The sequence below is a fragment of the Amyelois transitella genome, chromosome 5, assembly GCF_032362555.1.
Source record: "Amyelois transitella isolate CPQ chromosome 5, ilAmyTran1.1, whole genome shotgun sequence".
Taxonomy (NCBI): domain Eukaryota; kingdom Metazoa; phylum Arthropoda; class Insecta; order Lepidoptera; family Pyralidae; genus Amyelois; species Amyelois transitella.
The window spans coordinates 1,632,828-1,652,181 of NC_083508.1; the positions used below are offsets into that span (position 1 = coordinate 1,632,828).

The following is a 19,354-nucleotide window of genomic DNA, read 5'->3' on the forward strand; positions in this document are numbered from 1 at the left end:
TTCTACTTTACCAAAAATGACGGGTAATTGGCCTTGATTTTATTGTTATAAAGTAGTACATGGCTCGACTAAGGACCACCTCCTGAAACTTGTTTGTGTGGTGAAAGTTTGATCACACGCTCTTGATGTCGTTTCAGAGTAGAGCAAAAATTTTTTATAGTAAATTCGATCGACTTTCCCTTCCGTTCTGCTCAAAATAAGGGCACGATTTAAACCCGTGTGGTTTTATCAACTAGGAGATAATATGTTCATATATGTTTATGTATATGAATAATTAAATTCTGCTTATTTTTTTTTTGACAATCATACACTATTATTACTAATTTACTATTAATTTTATTTTGGTGACGCTAATTAGGCTTATTCTGTTAACATACATATATATATTATCACATCCATATCCCTTGTGGGGGGTAAACAGAGCCAACAATCTTCAAAAGACTGAAAGGCCACGTTCAGCTGTTTGCCTTAATGATAGAATTGAGATTCAAATAGTGACAGGTTGCTAGCCCATCGCCTAAAATAAGAATCCCAAGTATATAAGCCTATCCCTTAGTCGCTTATAACGACATCCATGGGAAAGAGATGGAGTGGTCTTATTTCTTTTTCGGGACCCACACGACACTTCGTTAAATTGGTCCTTCATTAGGTGGTAGCATGACTAGTAATGCAGACATTATTATAAATTCTGCTACTAGGGTGTATTATTATAAATTATGATGACCTACTTTTTCCATGGAAGTTGAGTTTGGAACAGTTTTTATCAATGGACTGTGAACAAACGAAGGCTGGTGGTAACGCCGGACCTTGCCTTCCTATATCAATATGAAGATCTCTGTGTATTACTCGTCAAGACATTAGAGTGAGACTTCGTTCCCCTTCATACATTTTTTCTTCTTGATATTTGTATTTGAAAACATAAGCAGAAAAATAAATACAAAATTGTATACATATGTATATGTGTGCAATCACGTCATATCTGGGGGTTGACAGAGCTAATAGTCTTGAAAAGACTGTAAATCCACGTTCGGGTGTGGCTAAATGATGAATTTTCTTGATTTATATATTCTGCACTGAATGTTCATAGAAATTAAAATCTGAAAGATAAGCCGAGAATTCACTGTTGGGAGAGTCAGAGCAATATATTAATACATACATACCTACATATAATCACGTCTATATCCCTTGCGGTGTGACAGAGCCAACAATCTTGAAAAGACTGATAGGCCACGTTCAGCTGTTTGGCTAAATGATAAGAATTGTGATTCAAATAGTAACAGGTTGCCCATAGCCAAAAAGAAGAATCCTTAATTCATTAGCCTATCCCATAGTCGTCTTTTACGATATCCATGGAAACGAGATGGAGTGATCCTATCATTTTTCTTTTAATTTGTTCCGGTAACCACACGGCACTGTATTAATAACTAGCAAACAAACACCATTTCATCTGCTAAATATGCAGACAATGTTACAATTCTTGAACTACCCGCTTGTATTAATAGAATCTTTTCAACACTTTTGCAGCCCGTGGCACCTGTCGTTCTCGTTCGCGTTCTTCCTCCACGGCGAGAGCACGGTGTGCGCGTCCGTGGACGTGCGGCAACACCCGCCCGTGAGGACTCTGCCGCGCCGCAGCCACAACAACAACCACCATCAGAAGGGTGAGTGACCTTCTTCGGAATAGAATAGATTTATTTTCAAAATTCGATACAAGGTATCACTAATTGACGTCACATCACTTAACAACCACCATCAGAAGGGTGGGTGACCTTCTTCAGAATAGAATAGATTTATTTTCAAAATTGGATACAAGGTATCACTATTTGACGTCACATCACTTAAATCTAATTATAACTACTACCGTTTCGAAAGCGCGTGTGGAGAAGAAGCGGCGGAACGAACTACACTGCAGCATGGGTAATGACTTGATCAATGTTGCGTTTATTAAATTTTTTCTCACTATATTTGCAGTGATCCTGGCTCCATTCGGTCTGGAGGGAACTCTGACTGGGCGGGAATGGAGCGACAGTGACGCCGCCACCGCTCGCCTGCTGGACGCGTGGCGACAACTATACCCTTTGGAGCAGGGCTGCGGGGCCGTTGAGGTGGGTTGTACGCTGTAGTTTATCGAGCTCGGGAAAGAAATAGTTGGTGTTTAAAGGAGATATAACATTTAAATACCCTAATCGAAAGCATGGGTGAGTGATTATTCAGGAGAGGCCTATTTATGAATATGTTCATGTTTTAATTTCCCTCTCGTTTTTACACTGTGGCACTTTTGAGATAGAAAGAGAGAGAAATAAGACTTTTATTTGTAAATTTCATTGACTGGCCTCATCATCGGAATCTAGGGGTGAGAAATCAGATTAATTTGGGGTACACAGCTTTTCCTTCGTCTATTATCAAAGAAACTCTGATTATTGTAATTTGTGCTTATAAACAATGAATGTAGATGAAGCAAAGAATTATGTAGTGATTGTGAAAAAAGAGAAGTTGTAGTCTGGCCTGATTTAATGTACGTGTGTAAGAAGAAGTTTGACACTGTGCCCGCAGGTGATAATCGGCGGCACGCGCATGCGCTACCCGGTGCCGTACGCGCTGCTGACGTCGCTGGGCGCGCGCGCGCCGCCGCCCGCGCACTGCCGCGCGCGCTGCGCCACCGCGCTCACCGCGCTCACCACGCCCACGCCGCACCTGCACCACGTCAGTACACACCCACACACCTACACACCTACACACCCACACAATAGAGATACTAATATAAAAAGTCCGCCTCTATGACACTGGAAGTCCAGGCCAAGGCGCGATGAGAATGAACTTTCTCTGATTGTCGTGGGGCTTGGATGTTTATCATTATAAAAATTTATTATAGAATATATTTAGTATTGTTGAATGAGTACCTCGTAACACAAGTCTCGAACTTATTTTGAGGCTAATTTAATGTAATTTGACCTGTATAAGTATATTCATTTATAATAGAAGCTGAGATACCCCAAGCATAACAATAGCCTGGCGAAGGTCTCAAGCCTGAAATATCGCATTTAATTAATGAAGGAAGAGGGAAACGGAATTTTCTGCAGTACATAGACTGTTCCGAGCATACTTCCTAGATCAAAAGAAGTTATTCTATAAGACTCAACCACCATTATTCAAGGTACGGTGGCTATTTTATATATGATTGTTTATACTTCTGACATTAAATCATTATTTACACGTTGTTATATGTTACCCCGATGATTCTGTGATTAATAATTAATTTTCGAAAGACTCACATTTTTTATCATCACCAGGCGGAGTCTTGCTACAGCGAGTCTGCCCCGGACAAGTCCGAAGACTTCGTGGACCCGACGCGGAAGACCGCGTGCGCATGCAACAAGTGAGTGCCGGCGACTCTCCTTACTTGACGCTAACTGATAACGCGTGGGTGAGCACGGTGTCACTGCGACGATTGGCTGTTGTGTAATTTGAAATTCGAATTCGGAATTTAATTTTTTGAAAAAATAGAATGCTTATTAGCGAAGAAAAATATCATGCCAATCTTGCATGCTTATAAACGTCCGAAATCATCATCATATGAAATAGGTCTGTACTTTGCTGCAACTTTATAAGCAAATATTGATTATATAACCTTTAACCAGCGTACCTATTTACTCTTGAAATTAGAGAAAATAATACGTAAATTACTACAACCCTCAGTCGACACAGTGACAGTGCATGTTCCACAATAAAAAAGTTATATAATATATACAGTAGATAGGAGCAGTATATAGCCGTAGTTGTACGAGCGTTGTGTGTCTTGCATTTATAATATTTACGTATGTTATGTATGAGAGTATTTCTTATTAGTATTGAGATGCATTTATGATTCCACGACCCGTTAACGGAAACCGAATCTTATATCTAATGGCATAAGATACGTTTTTCAGTTCGGGTTGGCGTGAAAGGGTTACGCCGCCGAGTAGATAGGTAGATGTTATGTATGCGAATGTTTTGATAGCCAATATTATTTATAATGTGTAGTATTATAAGCAGTAGAGGGATAATGCCGCTTTGCTCACGAACGCGTGTTCGCGAGCGTTGCTCGTACGACGAAGAAATCGATCGATAATTTTATCTCTACAAAGTGGCCTATTTGAAATCAAGCTTTTAAGAACTAAGCTAAAATGTTTGATAATGCTTTAAAAGCAGAAATTACTTGATCAGATTTCTTCGTCGGTTATATTGCGAAAAGGCTCTTGTCACACTTTTGATCTCGTTAATTATTTAGTATATTTTTTTTGTATGGGTTTTATGCATCCTTTCGGTAACTGGTGTAGTATTTAAATATTTAAATTATCGCCTTCGGTTGAGACGGTCGATAGAAGTGTTATTTTTGATATACCTCGAACTGTCGTTTTGTAAATTTTAGCAAACTGTCGTCATTGCTCAAAGAGCGGAACTTGTATTTCAATATTGAGTAAGTTCAACATGTAATTTTTTACAAAATTACGACAGATTTTTTTCATTTTTCATAGCATCTTGCTCTCTCGTTCAAAGCAAGTCACAAACAAACCTTAAGCAAATATCTGCCAATCGTTTGACTGCAACGCGCCGACCAATAACAAGACGGCGAGAATGGTAATTTGGCAAATTTCGAAAATGGAAAACGACGATTCGAGCGAAAATCGCACGCGAGTTTAACTTTTCAAATATTTGAAAATGGAATGCGTCTTGTCGAACGGGATTCGCGCGCGGATTACATTGTCGCGGGTAGGTGCGAAAGTGTGACGTAGTGCCGCGCTAGCGTGATGTTGCCGCAGGTGGCGGCGGCGGCGAGCGCGCCCCCCCCGCCCCGAGCCCTTCCACCGCCGCCCGCGCCGCGCCCGCCTCCACAGGCCGCATAGAGACACGTGAGTATGACACACACACACTCACATGTGGTGTACCGAGACTGACTACCACATACACACACATATAGGTACGTGGTGGGCGATACACTCTTGGACGCTGCGATACGATCATGGTATTTTCAACACCGAGGTCGGCAACTTATGTTTTGTGGAATTCCAAGTACATAACGGAAAAAGTTCATCATGTTAGAGATAATGCCGTTTTGGCATTAAGTACAGTACCTGTTGTATATTTTTATTAATTAAGTCTTATTAGTAGAATACATTCGTTCCGTATTCCGAATTTATGTTGTCGGCCTTATAAGGTAATGGTATCTGAAGCGGATCTCGGATTTTGGTGTAAATCACTAACTAGTCATTCATTTCAAAGTCAAGCAAAGATTCCATACACTAATAAACTGCTGTAAAACAAGCATTCTGTTCTGTACATACTGTTTATAAGACATATTTGATTTTTATTTACAAAAAGGGTGTAATTTATTGACAAATTGATACTTTTCATGTTCATGTCATAATAGAAAACTGGTAAACATTCTGACTCTGTCAAAAGATTATACACTGTTGAAAAGTGGGGTAATTTGTTAAAACAAGACGGTCATAAATTACAACATTGTCAGTACGGCCATTCTAAGAATACGCTTTTGGAAGCAGAATTTCACGATATATGCAATTACTAGAGCAAAAGAGACGGACAGTTATATGATAACTGTCAGCTGTGTCTTCTTAAAATGGCCGTACTATACACATTACAAAATGTTGTCTTAGCATAAACACAGTCGTAAGCCACAAATTATGCAATGTTGCTTCATTTTGCATGCCTATAGTTATACATAATTTATATTTATCAATATCTATTATCGCATTGTAGATCTTTAGTGCATGATCATACGAATGCTCCAATTACATAAATTGCATGTTTTGTGTCTTTAACTTGATGTCATGTTACAAGTTCATCTGTCATTGATGGAACACCAAACATTATGACAATGTAAAGCCATAATATGACACAAAAAACAGAAGCGGGGCGAAAGCTGGCGTGAAGAAAGGCATGCATTCTGTGTCTTTAATGTTTGTATGTTTGTATACATGCATTCTGGAACCACCCTCGTACAAATCACTGCCACCAACAGCCTTCGCTCCGCCTCCGGTTTCTTTTTGTGTGTGTTTTCTTTATTTTTATAAGAGTAAATACGTTCATTTCATATTAATTACATACTGATTTGTGTAAAGACATGCACACAACTAGCATTTTTGAATGGTACCTTATTTCCTGCGTGTAAGATTTAGATTCGTGCAGAAATGTAAGGTAACATGCACCCTCACGGTAATCCTATAACATCTACCTCTCATCTCGAGTCTCGTTGATTTGATAAATCATCATTCAAAGCAGTCTCATTCAGTTATCATCAATTTTGTTAATTTTTTAAAATTACGGAATTCTGATTAATATATCATTATATAAAAGTATTTATAAAAAATCTAATATATCATTTACATGAAGGTGAAATTCAAGCGACACTACGTTCTGTGAGAAATACTCATTTGAGCGGTGTGACAGTAACTCCTTTAAAACCGTACACATTGGCCCCATGAATGAGTTTCGCAGTCGCGAACCTTCTACAGTTTTATTCCCGAGTGCTTTCAATATACGCCTAGATCAAGCTGTCTATACGGTTTTAGACGAATTATAAATCTTGACTTTTGTCGCCGATCATTTCTACAGTCTATAAGATATAGCGTGATCTCTGTGACAGCAGGATGGAACGATAAAATTTAGTATATTTACGAAAAAGATCATGAAATTGTATTTGATTTCAATTATATGATTTGATGTAGTCTCTGCTTACCCGTCCGGGAAAGAGGCGGCATCACAGAGATCAAGTTATATTCACAGTACGGTTTAGTGCCGCCCAAGCCTGTTGGCGACTGTGACGTATGTAACTGATGGTCTCGTGCGCGTCAGGTCGGCGGGCGGCGCGCTGTGCCTGGCGGGCGGCGCGTGCTCGCCGGGCAGCTGCGGCGGCGGCTCCCCCGCGCCCCCCGCCTCCGCGCCCTCCTCCGCCGGCGCGCAGCCCTCCTCGCCGCATCACGCGCCCCAGTTACAGGTATGTCCAGGTTGTATCCGCACCACTCTAACACTGGAGCCGCTGAGGTAGGTAGGTAGGTATGATCATCATCCTCCTAGGGATAGTCGCTATAACAAGCTCGAGCGAGGTGCATCATGCTCATGGATTGGATAACTCAGGTTATTATATAAAGACTCCCGTGTGACCTCCGTATTTTTTGTGATAGGGTCGTAACTTCTATATGATAATAATTATATTCTGAATTTGCAAGGTTTTTCATGTTTTTCTCTGTTAGCAATCAAACTAATAGATGTTCGGCAGTCATTTTCATAAATCAAGTCGTTATCTGGTCTGTCCAGCACAGAGGGGAACTCCTCCAAGACGTAAATTCGCTTAAAAATGTATAAACTATAATTATATGATGCGCCCCCGCAGGTGGTGGCGGGCGTGCCGGCGTCGCTGCACACGCCCGCGCCCACGCCGGACCCGCTGGCGCCGCCCACGCCCGCGCCGCCCTCCGCGCCCGGCACCAAGCTATTCGCACAGGTACTGCACTCGTTGTAGCTTTTTTCTGTGAAAACGTACTGGCCACTAATGTTCACATTGAAAAGAAAACATTTTTCATTCATAGAAAATTGACTGGCAACTAATATTCCCTTTTTTTGAAAAAGGTGAAAAATATTATAATTTATTTTAATTTGATTACATAATGGTTCACTTTGTTTAATTTATAACAACGCTGTATTTTTTTTTACCCAGCAATAACATTTTCAATCAACTTGCATTTAGGTTGCTTAAAGTATTTGAAAAGCACGGAACTGCTATTTACAATTTCAGAACGAGAGTAACCGAGACAAACATATGGGTGAGAGCATGTTAGCTATAAATTAGTCTATCTGTGATTTTACTCACATACACGTGGGGTGAATCCATATATGTAGTTCAAATGACAACCGTCGAAGCGTTACTCCTTAAATATTACTTGTTTAGAACTACATCAAGACTTAAATATTACCATGAACAGTGAGGTTTATAACCAAAAATATTTGAATTTGACAGCTGATTCAACCTTAATCAATTCAAAATAACGTTAACTTTCCTCCTCCAGGGCGATTCCCCACCGAGCGGCTCGGCGAACAACTCGATCAGCCAACTGGACCCGCTGCCGGCCGAGCTGGTCAAGCGGCCCAGTCTGCCCGTGGCCGAGAGGAAGGTCGACCCCCTGGAGGATGAGCATTCACTGCACATGCTCTATGATTATACCACCGTCTACGCTTGGTAAGTCGGCTTCTAAATTATGGGTTAAATATTTGGGAAACTTAATCACAGCATTATTCAAATTTAAATTTATTTTTTTTATTTATTATGAAGGGACATTTCCAAACATCACTTAATAATTGTCATATCTTTTGGTTTCACAACATTGGTTGACGTCAAATACTTTAAACTGAGTTTACTGCCGCTTCCAAAGCGTCAGTGCAGAACAAACTGCACTGCAACATTTTCTTCAATTACGTCAACTTCATTTATTATATTCCTGTTGTTTTTCGGTTCAATGTGGAATTATTTGCATTTGAGTGTGATCTGGAGTAGAAATTATTCGATAATTTCGTACCAATAATTAATGAGGGGATGGGAAGATATGTGACTTTTCAACCTTCGTGAATGATGTCTCACTTAACAGTTAGAACAAGTGAATAGACTATGAATAGAATAAGTGGCCTTTTCTTTTCCCCATGACTTTTATGTGGTAAACATCATCTCGCCAGAAGTTCACTCCTATTGGATAAAAATAATCAACTAGTCACATTTTTATGCAAATTTTTAAGCTTTTGATAAGATGGAATATTCAACGAGAAAGAAATGTGTCAATTATTTGTCTCTCTATGGGCTAAAAAGCATATTCGCGACCGTACAATCGTTTATGTAAAGCCTCTATCACTATCATAATAAACCCATTTAAAAATAATTGGCCTTATTATATCATACAAACATTTTACAAACTAATTTATGTGTCTGAGATAGTAGATAGATATTACATAAATTGAAAGTTCAACCTTGTGTCATTCTCAATAAGATTTGTCTTGATTACATTGGTTATGTTGAAAATTGAAAATATCTGATATGTTAAACGCATCTTGGCTATACACAGGTATGAAGATGTAAATTATCTCAGCTCACTTGAATTATTTTATGAAAAGTTTGATTTTTATTCCGTCTTGAGTTTCGTCAATTATATTTTAATTTCTTGTCGCCATTTTGTATACCAATACTGTGAAAAAAAAATTGCCTTGGAATCTTGAGATTATATATATGGCAATGCCCTGTCTTTGTCTTGGAATCAGAAATAAAAATGTTAAAACTAAGAATTCATTTCAAATAGGTGATTCTTCTCTTTGACTCAACTCAAATAAAAATGATAATAATGAAGTACTTATAAAGTTTTGATCACATCACAATTTAGTTAAACATCACTTAGTTTTTTTTAAAAAATGTGTAGATAAGAAATTATTAATGTTTTTTACACAGACATAAGGCACCTTATATATACAGTAAATATTTGAGCGAGAACCCTAAATAATTATGTCAACTAAAATTAGAACATCATGTATTTCAATAGACAGAACAAGGTTAAAAAATTAAAGTTTTTATTACACCCATAAGATTCTCTCAATTTGCGAGTATTTTCCACGGTCACATTTGGACGCAAGACAGTCCAGTGTGAATCTTAAGCTCGCTATACTATAAGCCGATTTGTATATTGAAAACGTTAAAGATTACGTTTGCCATAGTAACATTGCTAAATGACGGCGACATTATTTTGTTTTTGATGCATGAAATTTGGTATTTCGTTGTTGTTTTTTTTCTTCTTTTATTAATTTTTTGACAGAATTATGTTTACCTGGCGTGGGCGTGAAGCATAAAAATGAATACTTTCCAAATTTTAAAGTTAAATTTCTGTAAACTTATTAACCGAATCCGATTGTCACAAAACTTGATGATGTTTGTTAAGTGGTTTATAAAATTTAGCATCGCCTAAACTAGCATTAAAAACTTATAAAATATTACTTTTCAGATTGCTAAAAATTTTGAACATTTATGCCCAGTTTTGAAATTTTTATGTTATTGTGTAAAAGCAGCCGCAATATTTGAACACTTACAAACAAAATACGCCCACGCCTCAACCATTTCTCTCATTGACTCATGTCTTCATCACTACAGGCTGGAGCACCCAGTGAAGCGATTTAAAAGCGAAGAGAACAGTTGGAGCGAAGAGTTAGCTCTGGGTTCGCGCGGCGGCGACCTGTACGCGGGGCACGAACACACCACGATGGCCACTTTGCTGCCCGCCGCGGACACGGACATCAAGCTGGAGAAGACGGACCATGTGAGCATTGTACAGTCCAGATTAACTCCGTTACAACATAGGGCTTTTTCACACATATACATATAGACAGCTAGTCTTAAAAAGACTGATAGTCCACGTTCAGCTGTTTCACTTAATGATAGAATTGAGATTCAAATAGTGACAGGTTGCTAGCCCATCGCCCAAAAGTAGAATCCCAAGTTTATAAGTCTATCCCTTAGTCGCCTTTTACGACATCCATGGGAACGAGATGGAGTGATCCTATTCTTTTTTTTATTGGCGCCTGGAACCACACGGCAAAGTGAGGTGAGTATTGAATAGTCCAGATTAACTCCGTTCCAACATACGGCTTTTTCACACGAATCGGCGAGTTAATTGGGCGGATAGATGACTGCCTGCCTTTGCCACACGTTATGAAGATTCAAATTTATTTTTTTCTCCCAGGAGGACGTAAAAGAGTACAAGAACCTATTCACGTCGGACGGCCTCTGTCCGACGCTGAAGGACCTGGACCAGATATTCGACAATTCTGACGACGCGGCCAGCGGCGATGAGTCGGTAAGACTTGTGAGTGTACGACCTTCTTTACTTTACTTGGTGTCGTGGTGATGGGTTATGGTGTTTTAGAATGAATGCGAAAAAGATAATAAATGTCTCGTTTTGTGTATTGAGCTTATAATATAGAAATTTGTTTGAGAAACTAAAGATAAATAAATATGAACAAATAAATGAAGTTATGTAGAATTGAATTGAATAGATAATTGGATACAAGGTGGGATCACTTATGTCTCGTTCTAAAAATAAAGAAATGCTTTTGAGGCTTCTTAGTTACATTGATCTTATTGAGCTAGGCATCGGAGCGGGTAAGCGAGCAAATATTGCGACCAAATGGTTTGCGGAGCGGAGATTTAATGTCATTCTATTGGTCAATATTTATTCGCATTTTCGCTCTGCCGCCTCGCTTTGCGTTAATAAATATGCAGGCGGCCTAAGGGTTAAAGATGCTATTGTGTTTTCGATTGGTATAAATGTGCTTTTAGTAAGAACAAATTTTTTGCTGTTATGTTAAAATTTCTTGATACATACATACATACATATCATCACGTCTATATCCCTTACGGGGTAGACAGAGCCAACAGTCTTGAAAAGACTGAAAGGCCACGTTCAGCTATTTGGCTTAATGATAGAATTGAGATTCAAATAGTAACAGGTTGCTAGCCTGTCGCCTAAAAAAGAATCCCAAGTTTGTAAGCCTATCCCTTAGTCGCCTTTTACGACATCCATGGGAAAGAGATGGAGTGGTCCTATTCTTTTTTTCATTGGTGCCGGAAACCACACGGCACCAATAAAAAGAAGGCATTTCTTGATTCTTTTGACATTTTAATACCTTGATAATTTATTGCATGCGATTGTAACAGAGATTCGCCTCCCAGGTAGTGGAGCACATGTCGACATCGGAGGAATAATTAATCTCGAATTTTTTTTACCGTCACCTCCCCAGCTGGCCGTGCAAACGCCGCCGGACTCCAACAAGTCCATGGAAGAGTCCCGGTACATGCGCGGCGGCTGCGTCCGGGCCGAGGAGCTGAGCAAGATGTTCCCCACGCCGCCCAGCATGGAGCCCCACACGCAGCCCTCGCCGGGCTTCTCGCTGCCCGACGACACGCCCCACGCCCACCACCACGCGCTCGCGCACGCGCAGCGGCACCTGCTGGCGGGGTCGCCGCCGCCCGACCCCATAGAGGTGAGGCTGCTCAGAGACCGCATGGAGCCCCACACCAGCTGACTTCGCAATTGCTGAATTTCTCAAGGATTGCGATAAATTGATTTCGAGTTTTTTTCGTAAAGAGGCCACATATTCTTCTCTAACTGAATATTGAAAATTTATTTCTGTTCTGGCGTTAGGCACGGTTACCTACACATTTGAAGGATACTGGGGTTGCGCTTTTGACCATTATCCTGGGTGGGGCAAGTCAGGTTTTAAAACGCGCCGCAATTCCCGTCTGGACATTTTGCACTTATTGCTTAAATGTGTTGGTTTGTTTTTCTCGTCAGATCTTATTATACGTATACTATATTATCCAAAGCTGCAATCGAAACGTGTTCATTTCCTCCTGAAATAGATATAGGTATTTTTGTGCAAATGCCACACATGGTCACTATCTATGAACATTTTGAATAAAGAATCAATTTTTTTCTTCAATAAAATTGTAATATAGAACATGAACGGATCTTCCCACAGGACTGGTCGTACGTGTTCAAGCCGCCGACGGTGTACAAGTACGTGGGGTCGTCGAAGTACGCGCCGCTGACGTGCCTGCCCAGCCAGCAGCTGCCCGCCGTCAGCCTGCCGCCCGCCGCCGTCTACCGCCCGCGCTGGCAGCACGACGCGGCCGAGGGTAAGGGCACTCCTACTTCTCTAGCTCTCTCCACCACCAAGGGCCACGATCGTGATATGTAAGAGAGTAATGTTACTCATGATATTGTGCGATACAGCGTGTAAATTTGCTGACGCTACTGCTGATCTTAGGTAGAAGGGGCAGGCCGAAAAGATCATGGCTGATCGTCGCAAAAGATGATTTGTGAGCCAATGGATTGAAATTCGAGGATGTCGAGACCAGTGGACCAAGTGGAGAGAGAAAAGTTGGAAGGCAACCGGGAACACGCAGAGATGAGCGAGAGACGTGTAAATTTGCTGAAACGCAAGTCTGACTTCAGTTTTGCATAAGAGCTTAACTAGCTCGGATCATGTTGATACATCTGCTGTCGTACTTAGGTATATGCGTATATATGTATGCTACATGTGCAAATTTCTTCACGATGTTTGCCCTCTCCAAGACAAGAGTAGAGATTAACAAAATCATTAGATAAGGTGTGTATGTATCTTGTTTAAAACATTGTGAAACACACATCGCAACTTTATCCTTTACGAGGTAGACACACCTAACAATCACAAAACTTAAAAAGTCCTTTTTGTCTTGGACTATTTAGTGATTAAATTAAGATTCAGAATTTCTGTTAGACGTTTATTCATGACCGATTTGTTCACCAGCTACGGGCGTGAAACGGAGCGCGTCCCCCGCGGCGGAGACGCGCGAGGCGACGCGCAGCCGGCGGGCGTGCTCGGCGACGCCGGGCGGCGCGGCGGCGGGCGACGCGCCTCCGCCCGCGCCCGCCGCGTCCCCCGCGCCGCGCGCCTCGCCCGCGCCCAGCGGCGCGTCGCCGGCGTCCCCGCGGGCCACGCACGCCGCCTGCCCGCTGCTGCTCAACGTGCTGCTGGCGGACACCGTGCTCAATGTGTTTCGTGATCACAACTTCGACAGCTGCACGCTCTGTGTGTGCAATGCGGGGCCCAGGGTGGGTTACTTGTTTGTTTGTATATGTGTCTACTTATCTATTAACGCGCAACCCGAAATACTATACTGATCGGACTGAAATTGAGTGTAAAGTTAGTTTCTATGAAAAATTCCGAAATTGTTCTTTTTATACCGGCGGAGCTCAAATATGGTATAACTGAATCAAGTCTTTTACCTGACTAAAGCAACTTGTGTTTATGGTTGGATGTAAATACTTTTATGCCTTGTAAGAATAATGCCCAGAATGTTAAGACTGTCTAATTATACTGCAGTTATTTCTAGGCGACCAGAATAAGTAAAATTGGTATTTGGAGGCTTTTTCATTACAGGTTTTTCAGGCTTTTTATCAAAATTAAAGGTGGTTTTTGAATGAGTATAATATAAATAAATAAATGATAACCCACAGGTCGTGGGCAACATCCGGGGCGCGGACGCGGCTACTTACTTGCCGGGGCCGACGTCCCCGGGCTCGCCGAGCTCCGCGGACGAGGACCCGGGCCGGTGTAGCTGCGGCTTCAGCGCCATCGTCAACCGGCGCCTGTCGCACAAGGCGGGTCTCTTCTACGAGGTAAGTGTCGTCATTCATTATGATCTTGTCATCAGAAGAAGGCTTTTATATACGGACCTCCCCCACAAATTGTTTGATGTGATTAGTTATATATTCCTTTTGCTTTATCCACATACATAATTCTCAAGCTCGGCGGTTTCGGGTGATTAGTTGATTGGATATATATTTTTGTTTCGGGACGAAATATAAAATTTGTTAGGTATGGCCAACATTAAATAGGAAACATTGGGTTAGGTCGGCAAGACTTAAATCTGACAGCGCGGTTACAGTTTTGTAATAAATTAATTGTAACCATAATGCGCCACACTTTTTGACATCAGTACATGATATTTATTTTTAAATTATATTAACTTGGTGACGGTTATGTAATCATGACATAAAGCCTAAAACTACTATTCAGAAAATATTTACAAATAATAGACCTACGTCTTTGCTGCTATGTTTTTAATTCATGATTGTAATTTATTGTGGTGCAATTAAGAGTTATTGTATTGATCATCGTTTGTTTCGAACCTGTGTCCGCAGGACGAGATGGAGATCACGGGGCTGGCGCCGGAGTGCGGCGGTGGCGGGTCGGCGGCGCTGGCGGACGCGGCGGCGCTGGTGCTGGCGGCGTGCGCGGGGCCCGCGGGGGGCGCCGCCGCCGCGCTCGCCCGCGCCGCGCGCGCGCCCGCCGCGCACGACGAGCTGCGGCTCAACGTGCTCGAGTGAGTACCACCACACCCACACACCCACACCTCACTCGCTAACAGCTAGCTAAGCTTGTAGTCATCTCAGGTACAAATCGAATAAATTAAAATTAAAACTGTGGCTTATATTGTTAATTTTATATTTTAACAAGAACATTTAGTATGACATAATTTTAATTCATAATCATTTAATTTAAATACATACATACATACATATGATCACGTCTATATCCCTTGCGGGGTAGACAGAGCCAACAGTCTTGAAAAGACTGAATGGCCACGTTCAGCTATTTGGCTTAATGATAGAACCGAGATTCAAATAGTGACAGGTTGCTAGCCCATCGCCTAAAAGAGGAATCCTAAGTTTATAAGCCTATCCCTTAGTCGCCTTTTACGACATCCATGGGAAAGAGATGGAGTGGTCCTATTCTTTTTTGTAATAGTGCCGGGAACCACACGGCACACATTTAATTTAAATTGTCTGTATTTTTGCATGTCATGACTGGTTAAATGCGCGAAATATATATGCTTTGTAATAACTATAATTGTACCGCATTTATAGCAAATAAAGTATTTGTATTTGTATCGAATAAGACGTCCCGGCCCGGACAAGGACGGCGACAGCTCAGGTGCTCGAAAGAGCTACCATCACTCATACCTTTATATGACACATCTATGTAATACTTAATATCAAATTTCATTTAGGCGCGCTCGCCTGGAAGCGGTCGTGCATGGATAGGTAGTCGAAAGCCAGCGGCTGTGCACACCGCCGCCCGTCGCGTAATAAATTTAATTTGTGATTTCATTTGGCGCGTAATTCAAAATTTGTAAATTGGTAACCTATATTTAAGTGTGGACAATAGACAGTCAGAAACTAAATGTGAACTTTGGTATATTCGATAAAACAAGTGATTATGTGAATTGGTGACTTTATATTTTAACTACACACTAAACATCTCCTCATAAACACCACTCTTAAAATTGTATTAAATTATCTGTTATCAAAATTGCTTTGTATAAAATTTTTTCTTTCTTAATATTCTCCATTTTCTTTCCTTTCCTTTGACTTTATTTGTAATATAAATGTTTGCAATATAATAGTAACACGCCATGCGCCCCTCCAGATACTCGGACGGCGGCGCGGCGGCGGCGCGCGCGCTGGCGGCGGCGGGCGGCGCGGGCGCGGGCGCCGTGCACCGCTGGCCCTTCATCGGCGCGCGCGCGCCGCGCTCCTCAAGGGACGTCGTCAGGTGTGTAGCCATACTTACGTACATACATAATGTACTTAAAGTCACGCCATTTTCCTGGAAGAGTCGGTAGAGACAACATCTTTCCACTTGCAACGACCTCTGCATACTTCTTGTTTGTTTGTTTGTAAATACTTTATTGTACATAACAAATTTTTAGCAGTACATAAAAAGACATACAAAAAATAACAAGCTATTTCGCCTCATCCACTGTTATATTTATACTCTTGCATGCAAACTCTTATACTCTTGTATCCATAGTTGTATACCAAAAATCTGTGTGCTACAGTTTTGATGAGGCGACGGCTAAAACCTCCGCCAATTTGTTTTATATATCCAGACATTTCGCGAACATTCAAAAGTTGAATATCATTTTGATAGGCATGTTATATCTTCGTCTTCCTCGTCAATTACCATCACGTGTGATGGAAGACAAATGTCTAATCCAATATTGAATAACAAAAAATCTGAATTAAATATGAAAATTTGACATATTCACAACTGCATTTGTGTTTCATGAATGCAGATTAATGCGCCGCCTCCGGCCGCTCCTGCAAGACGCCATCCAGAAGCGGTGCTGCGGCGCGCGCATGTGGGACGGCGTGACCGGCCCGCTGACCTGGCGGCAGTTCCACCGGCTGGCCGGCCGCGGCAACGAGGACCTGTGCGAGCCGCAGCCCGTGCCGCCGCTGCTGGTGGGCCACGACCGCGACTGGATCTCGCTGTCGCCGTACGCCATCAGGTGGGTCGCGGTCACCTGTCGCCATGGACTCTTGGAGATCTCTTCGAGTGGTGTGGATGTTCGACTGACGGGCGGAAAGTTGAAGAAGAACTATGTGATGCCTGGGTTGTGGTGATTTAAAGATGAATTCGACTTGGATCTCTGCTAGTTCCAGAGGTTTAGGTTTGATATTGACGTCCAAAACTTTGGGTAATGACTTGTGGAGACAATTATACTTATGGATAAAAACCAGTCACTTCGAAAAAGTAGCTAGGTTAGTTATAGTCAATAATGATGGGACACAGTTATGGTTATGAAAAACTACATGATGTCTTTATTTTCAAGAAATTTAAATTCTTAAATAAAGATCACACCTTGTTTTTAATGGAAATTTAAGTGCCTTGCTGACCACAATCTGTAACCACAATAAATTTAGCATACAGAGACCCTCGCTCATCCTAAGTATCTAATAAAAGTTGCAAATCATTTTGTGGTCCATATTCTGTAAACTCTGTTATTTATACATACATATAGTCACGTCTATATCCCTTACGGGGAAGACAGAGCCAATAGTCCCGAATAGACTGAATGGCCACGTTCAGCTGCTCGGCTTAATGATGGAATTTAGATCCAAATAGTGACAGGTTGATAGCCCATCGCCTAAAAAAAAGGACCGCAATTACATAAGCCTATCCCTTAGTCGCCTTTTACGACACCCATGGGAAAGAGATGGAGTAGTCCTATTCTTTTTTGTATTGGTGCCGGGCACCACACGGCACTGTATTGGTGCCGGGAACCACATGACACCTATTATTTATAATATTCAATATTCTATTATCTATAAATATTTAAGGAACAAATGATTACGATTGTCTATCTCGTACTCCAGACACTGGGAGAGACTATCCCTGGAGCCGTACTCGTACGCGCGCGACGTGGCGTACGTGGTGCTGGCGGCGGAGGGCGACGTGCTGACGGAGCCGCTGCGCACCTTCTTCCGGGAGCTGTCCACCGCCTACGAGGCGTGCCGGCTCGGCAGGCATCAACCGGTGGGATTTGTAGTTTTAATTGGATTTTACACACGTTTAAGTGATTGCTGAATTGGTAATTAATAAAGTAGATGATTTGGTTAGTGTTGTTATATCATGTCAACAAGTCTGCCTTAAGAATTAAAATTGAAATACAATTGTTCGTTGTGATCATTGTTGTAGGCTGTGGATAATATCCCGATGAATCTGTGATACTGATTTACTTTCATGAAAAAGAATGTCGAAGATAAACGTCACAGTTTTTATTTTACGACAAAGTATTATCCGTTATACGTTGTCTAAAACATGATCCAATATGGGGTAGGTTAAGCAAAGATTGCTGAGAGTAGCTTCGTTTAAAACCGAACTCGCCCAAATCCTAGATCATATTTTTATCAAAGGAAGACCAACAGCTATAAGATTTATTTTATAGTAAATAGAGTTAAGATGAAGCTCCACATTTTAGTTAAACATTAGGCACACCAAGAAATAAGTAATTACTATAGGCTATTTGACAAAGTTCTAAAAACTATCTAAGGGTATTATTTATTTGTTTATAAGGAGCCCTACAAAAATACTTTTCTGCCTTTATTACAGCTATTTCATTAAAAAATCGAAAAAGAAAATGAAATATTCAAATATGCCGCCAAAACGCGACTTTTAGCAATATGGCGGCCATAGCATGCAGTGACGTAAATTTCGTGTAAATATCATACAAAGCTTGTTGGTGTTTCGAAAAGTTTTGATTTCCTCTTGTTTTATTTAACTTGTGCCACGTCATATGTGTGAAAATTATTAAAATGAGTTCCTATAAATGTTGTGCAGTGCCTCTATGCACTAATACAACAATAAAATCTCCTACGAAACTGTTTTTTTTCTATGCCGATGGATTTGAATATTCGTAAGAAGTGGTTTCAGATCATGATCTCAGATCAGTGGTTACCAAGATATACTTACATTGATGTTTTCACATTCCTCAGTTCGGCAGCATAGAAATCTGGATTGTCTTTGAAGAAGACAATCCAGATTTCTTCTTCCAACCATTATTGCGTCCACTTTTGGTAGGTTTCAACTGTCAGCTTTCGCGGAATTGGTTTCCATTATTAAATACCTATGTTATCTGAGTAAACCTGAGCGATCAAACACTTATAAAATCTTGAAAAATAATAGCGAACACTAAGGAACGGTACGATCCACAGTTTGTTTATGGATAATTGACGTCATAATAGAAATAGCCAATCACGTTCGTTTTTAGTCACGTGACAGCTGCATATAAAAACCTAATTTTCTGAGACGGATTTTGTTTAAATAATGCAATATTTTTATCTCGCGTTATTACAAATCGCTCCAAAAAAATAATATTAAGACTGATGACATAAAAGAAATGTATATTTTTAATACAGTCAAATAGCCTATTGGCAAA

The 19,354-nt window shown here is 40.9% G+C and overlaps 1 protein-coding gene across 1 annotated transcript in view; it reads left to right on the forward strand.

Annotated features, from left to right (window-relative positions):
- LOC106137681 (mediator of RNA polymerase II transcription subunit 13) overlaps positions 1-19,354 on the forward strand; it is a 77,193-nt gene that overhangs the window by 45,863 nt on the left and 11,976 nt on the right. The window contains exons 5-22 of the mRNA XM_060954759.1: positions 1,525-1,661; positions 1,972-2,105; positions 2,554-2,703; positions 3,291-3,376; positions 4,800-4,889; positions 6,853-6,994; positions 7,391-7,501; positions 8,064-8,233; positions 10,178-10,343; positions 10,767-10,889; positions 11,824-12,066; positions 12,565-12,721; positions 13,375-13,679; positions 14,085-14,246; positions 14,772-14,953; positions 16,060-16,185; positions 16,709-16,924; positions 17,793-17,952. Coding sequence (XP_060810742.1) covers positions 1,525-1,661; positions 1,972-2,105; positions 2,554-2,703; positions 3,291-3,376; positions 4,800-4,889; positions 6,853-6,994; positions 7,391-7,501; positions 8,064-8,233; positions 10,178-10,343; positions 10,767-10,889; positions 11,824-12,066; positions 12,565-12,721; positions 13,375-13,679; positions 14,085-14,246; positions 14,772-14,953; positions 16,060-16,185; positions 16,709-16,924; positions 17,793-17,952 — 2,860 coding nt within the window. The remainder of the gene's footprint in view (positions 1-1,524; positions 1,662-1,971; positions 2,106-2,553; positions 2,704-3,290; positions 3,377-4,799; positions 4,890-6,852; positions 6,995-7,390; positions 7,502-8,063; positions 8,234-10,177; positions 10,344-10,766; positions 10,890-11,823; positions 12,067-12,564; positions 12,722-13,374; positions 13,680-14,084; positions 14,247-14,771; positions 14,954-16,059; positions 16,186-16,708; positions 16,925-17,792; positions 17,953-19,354) is intronic.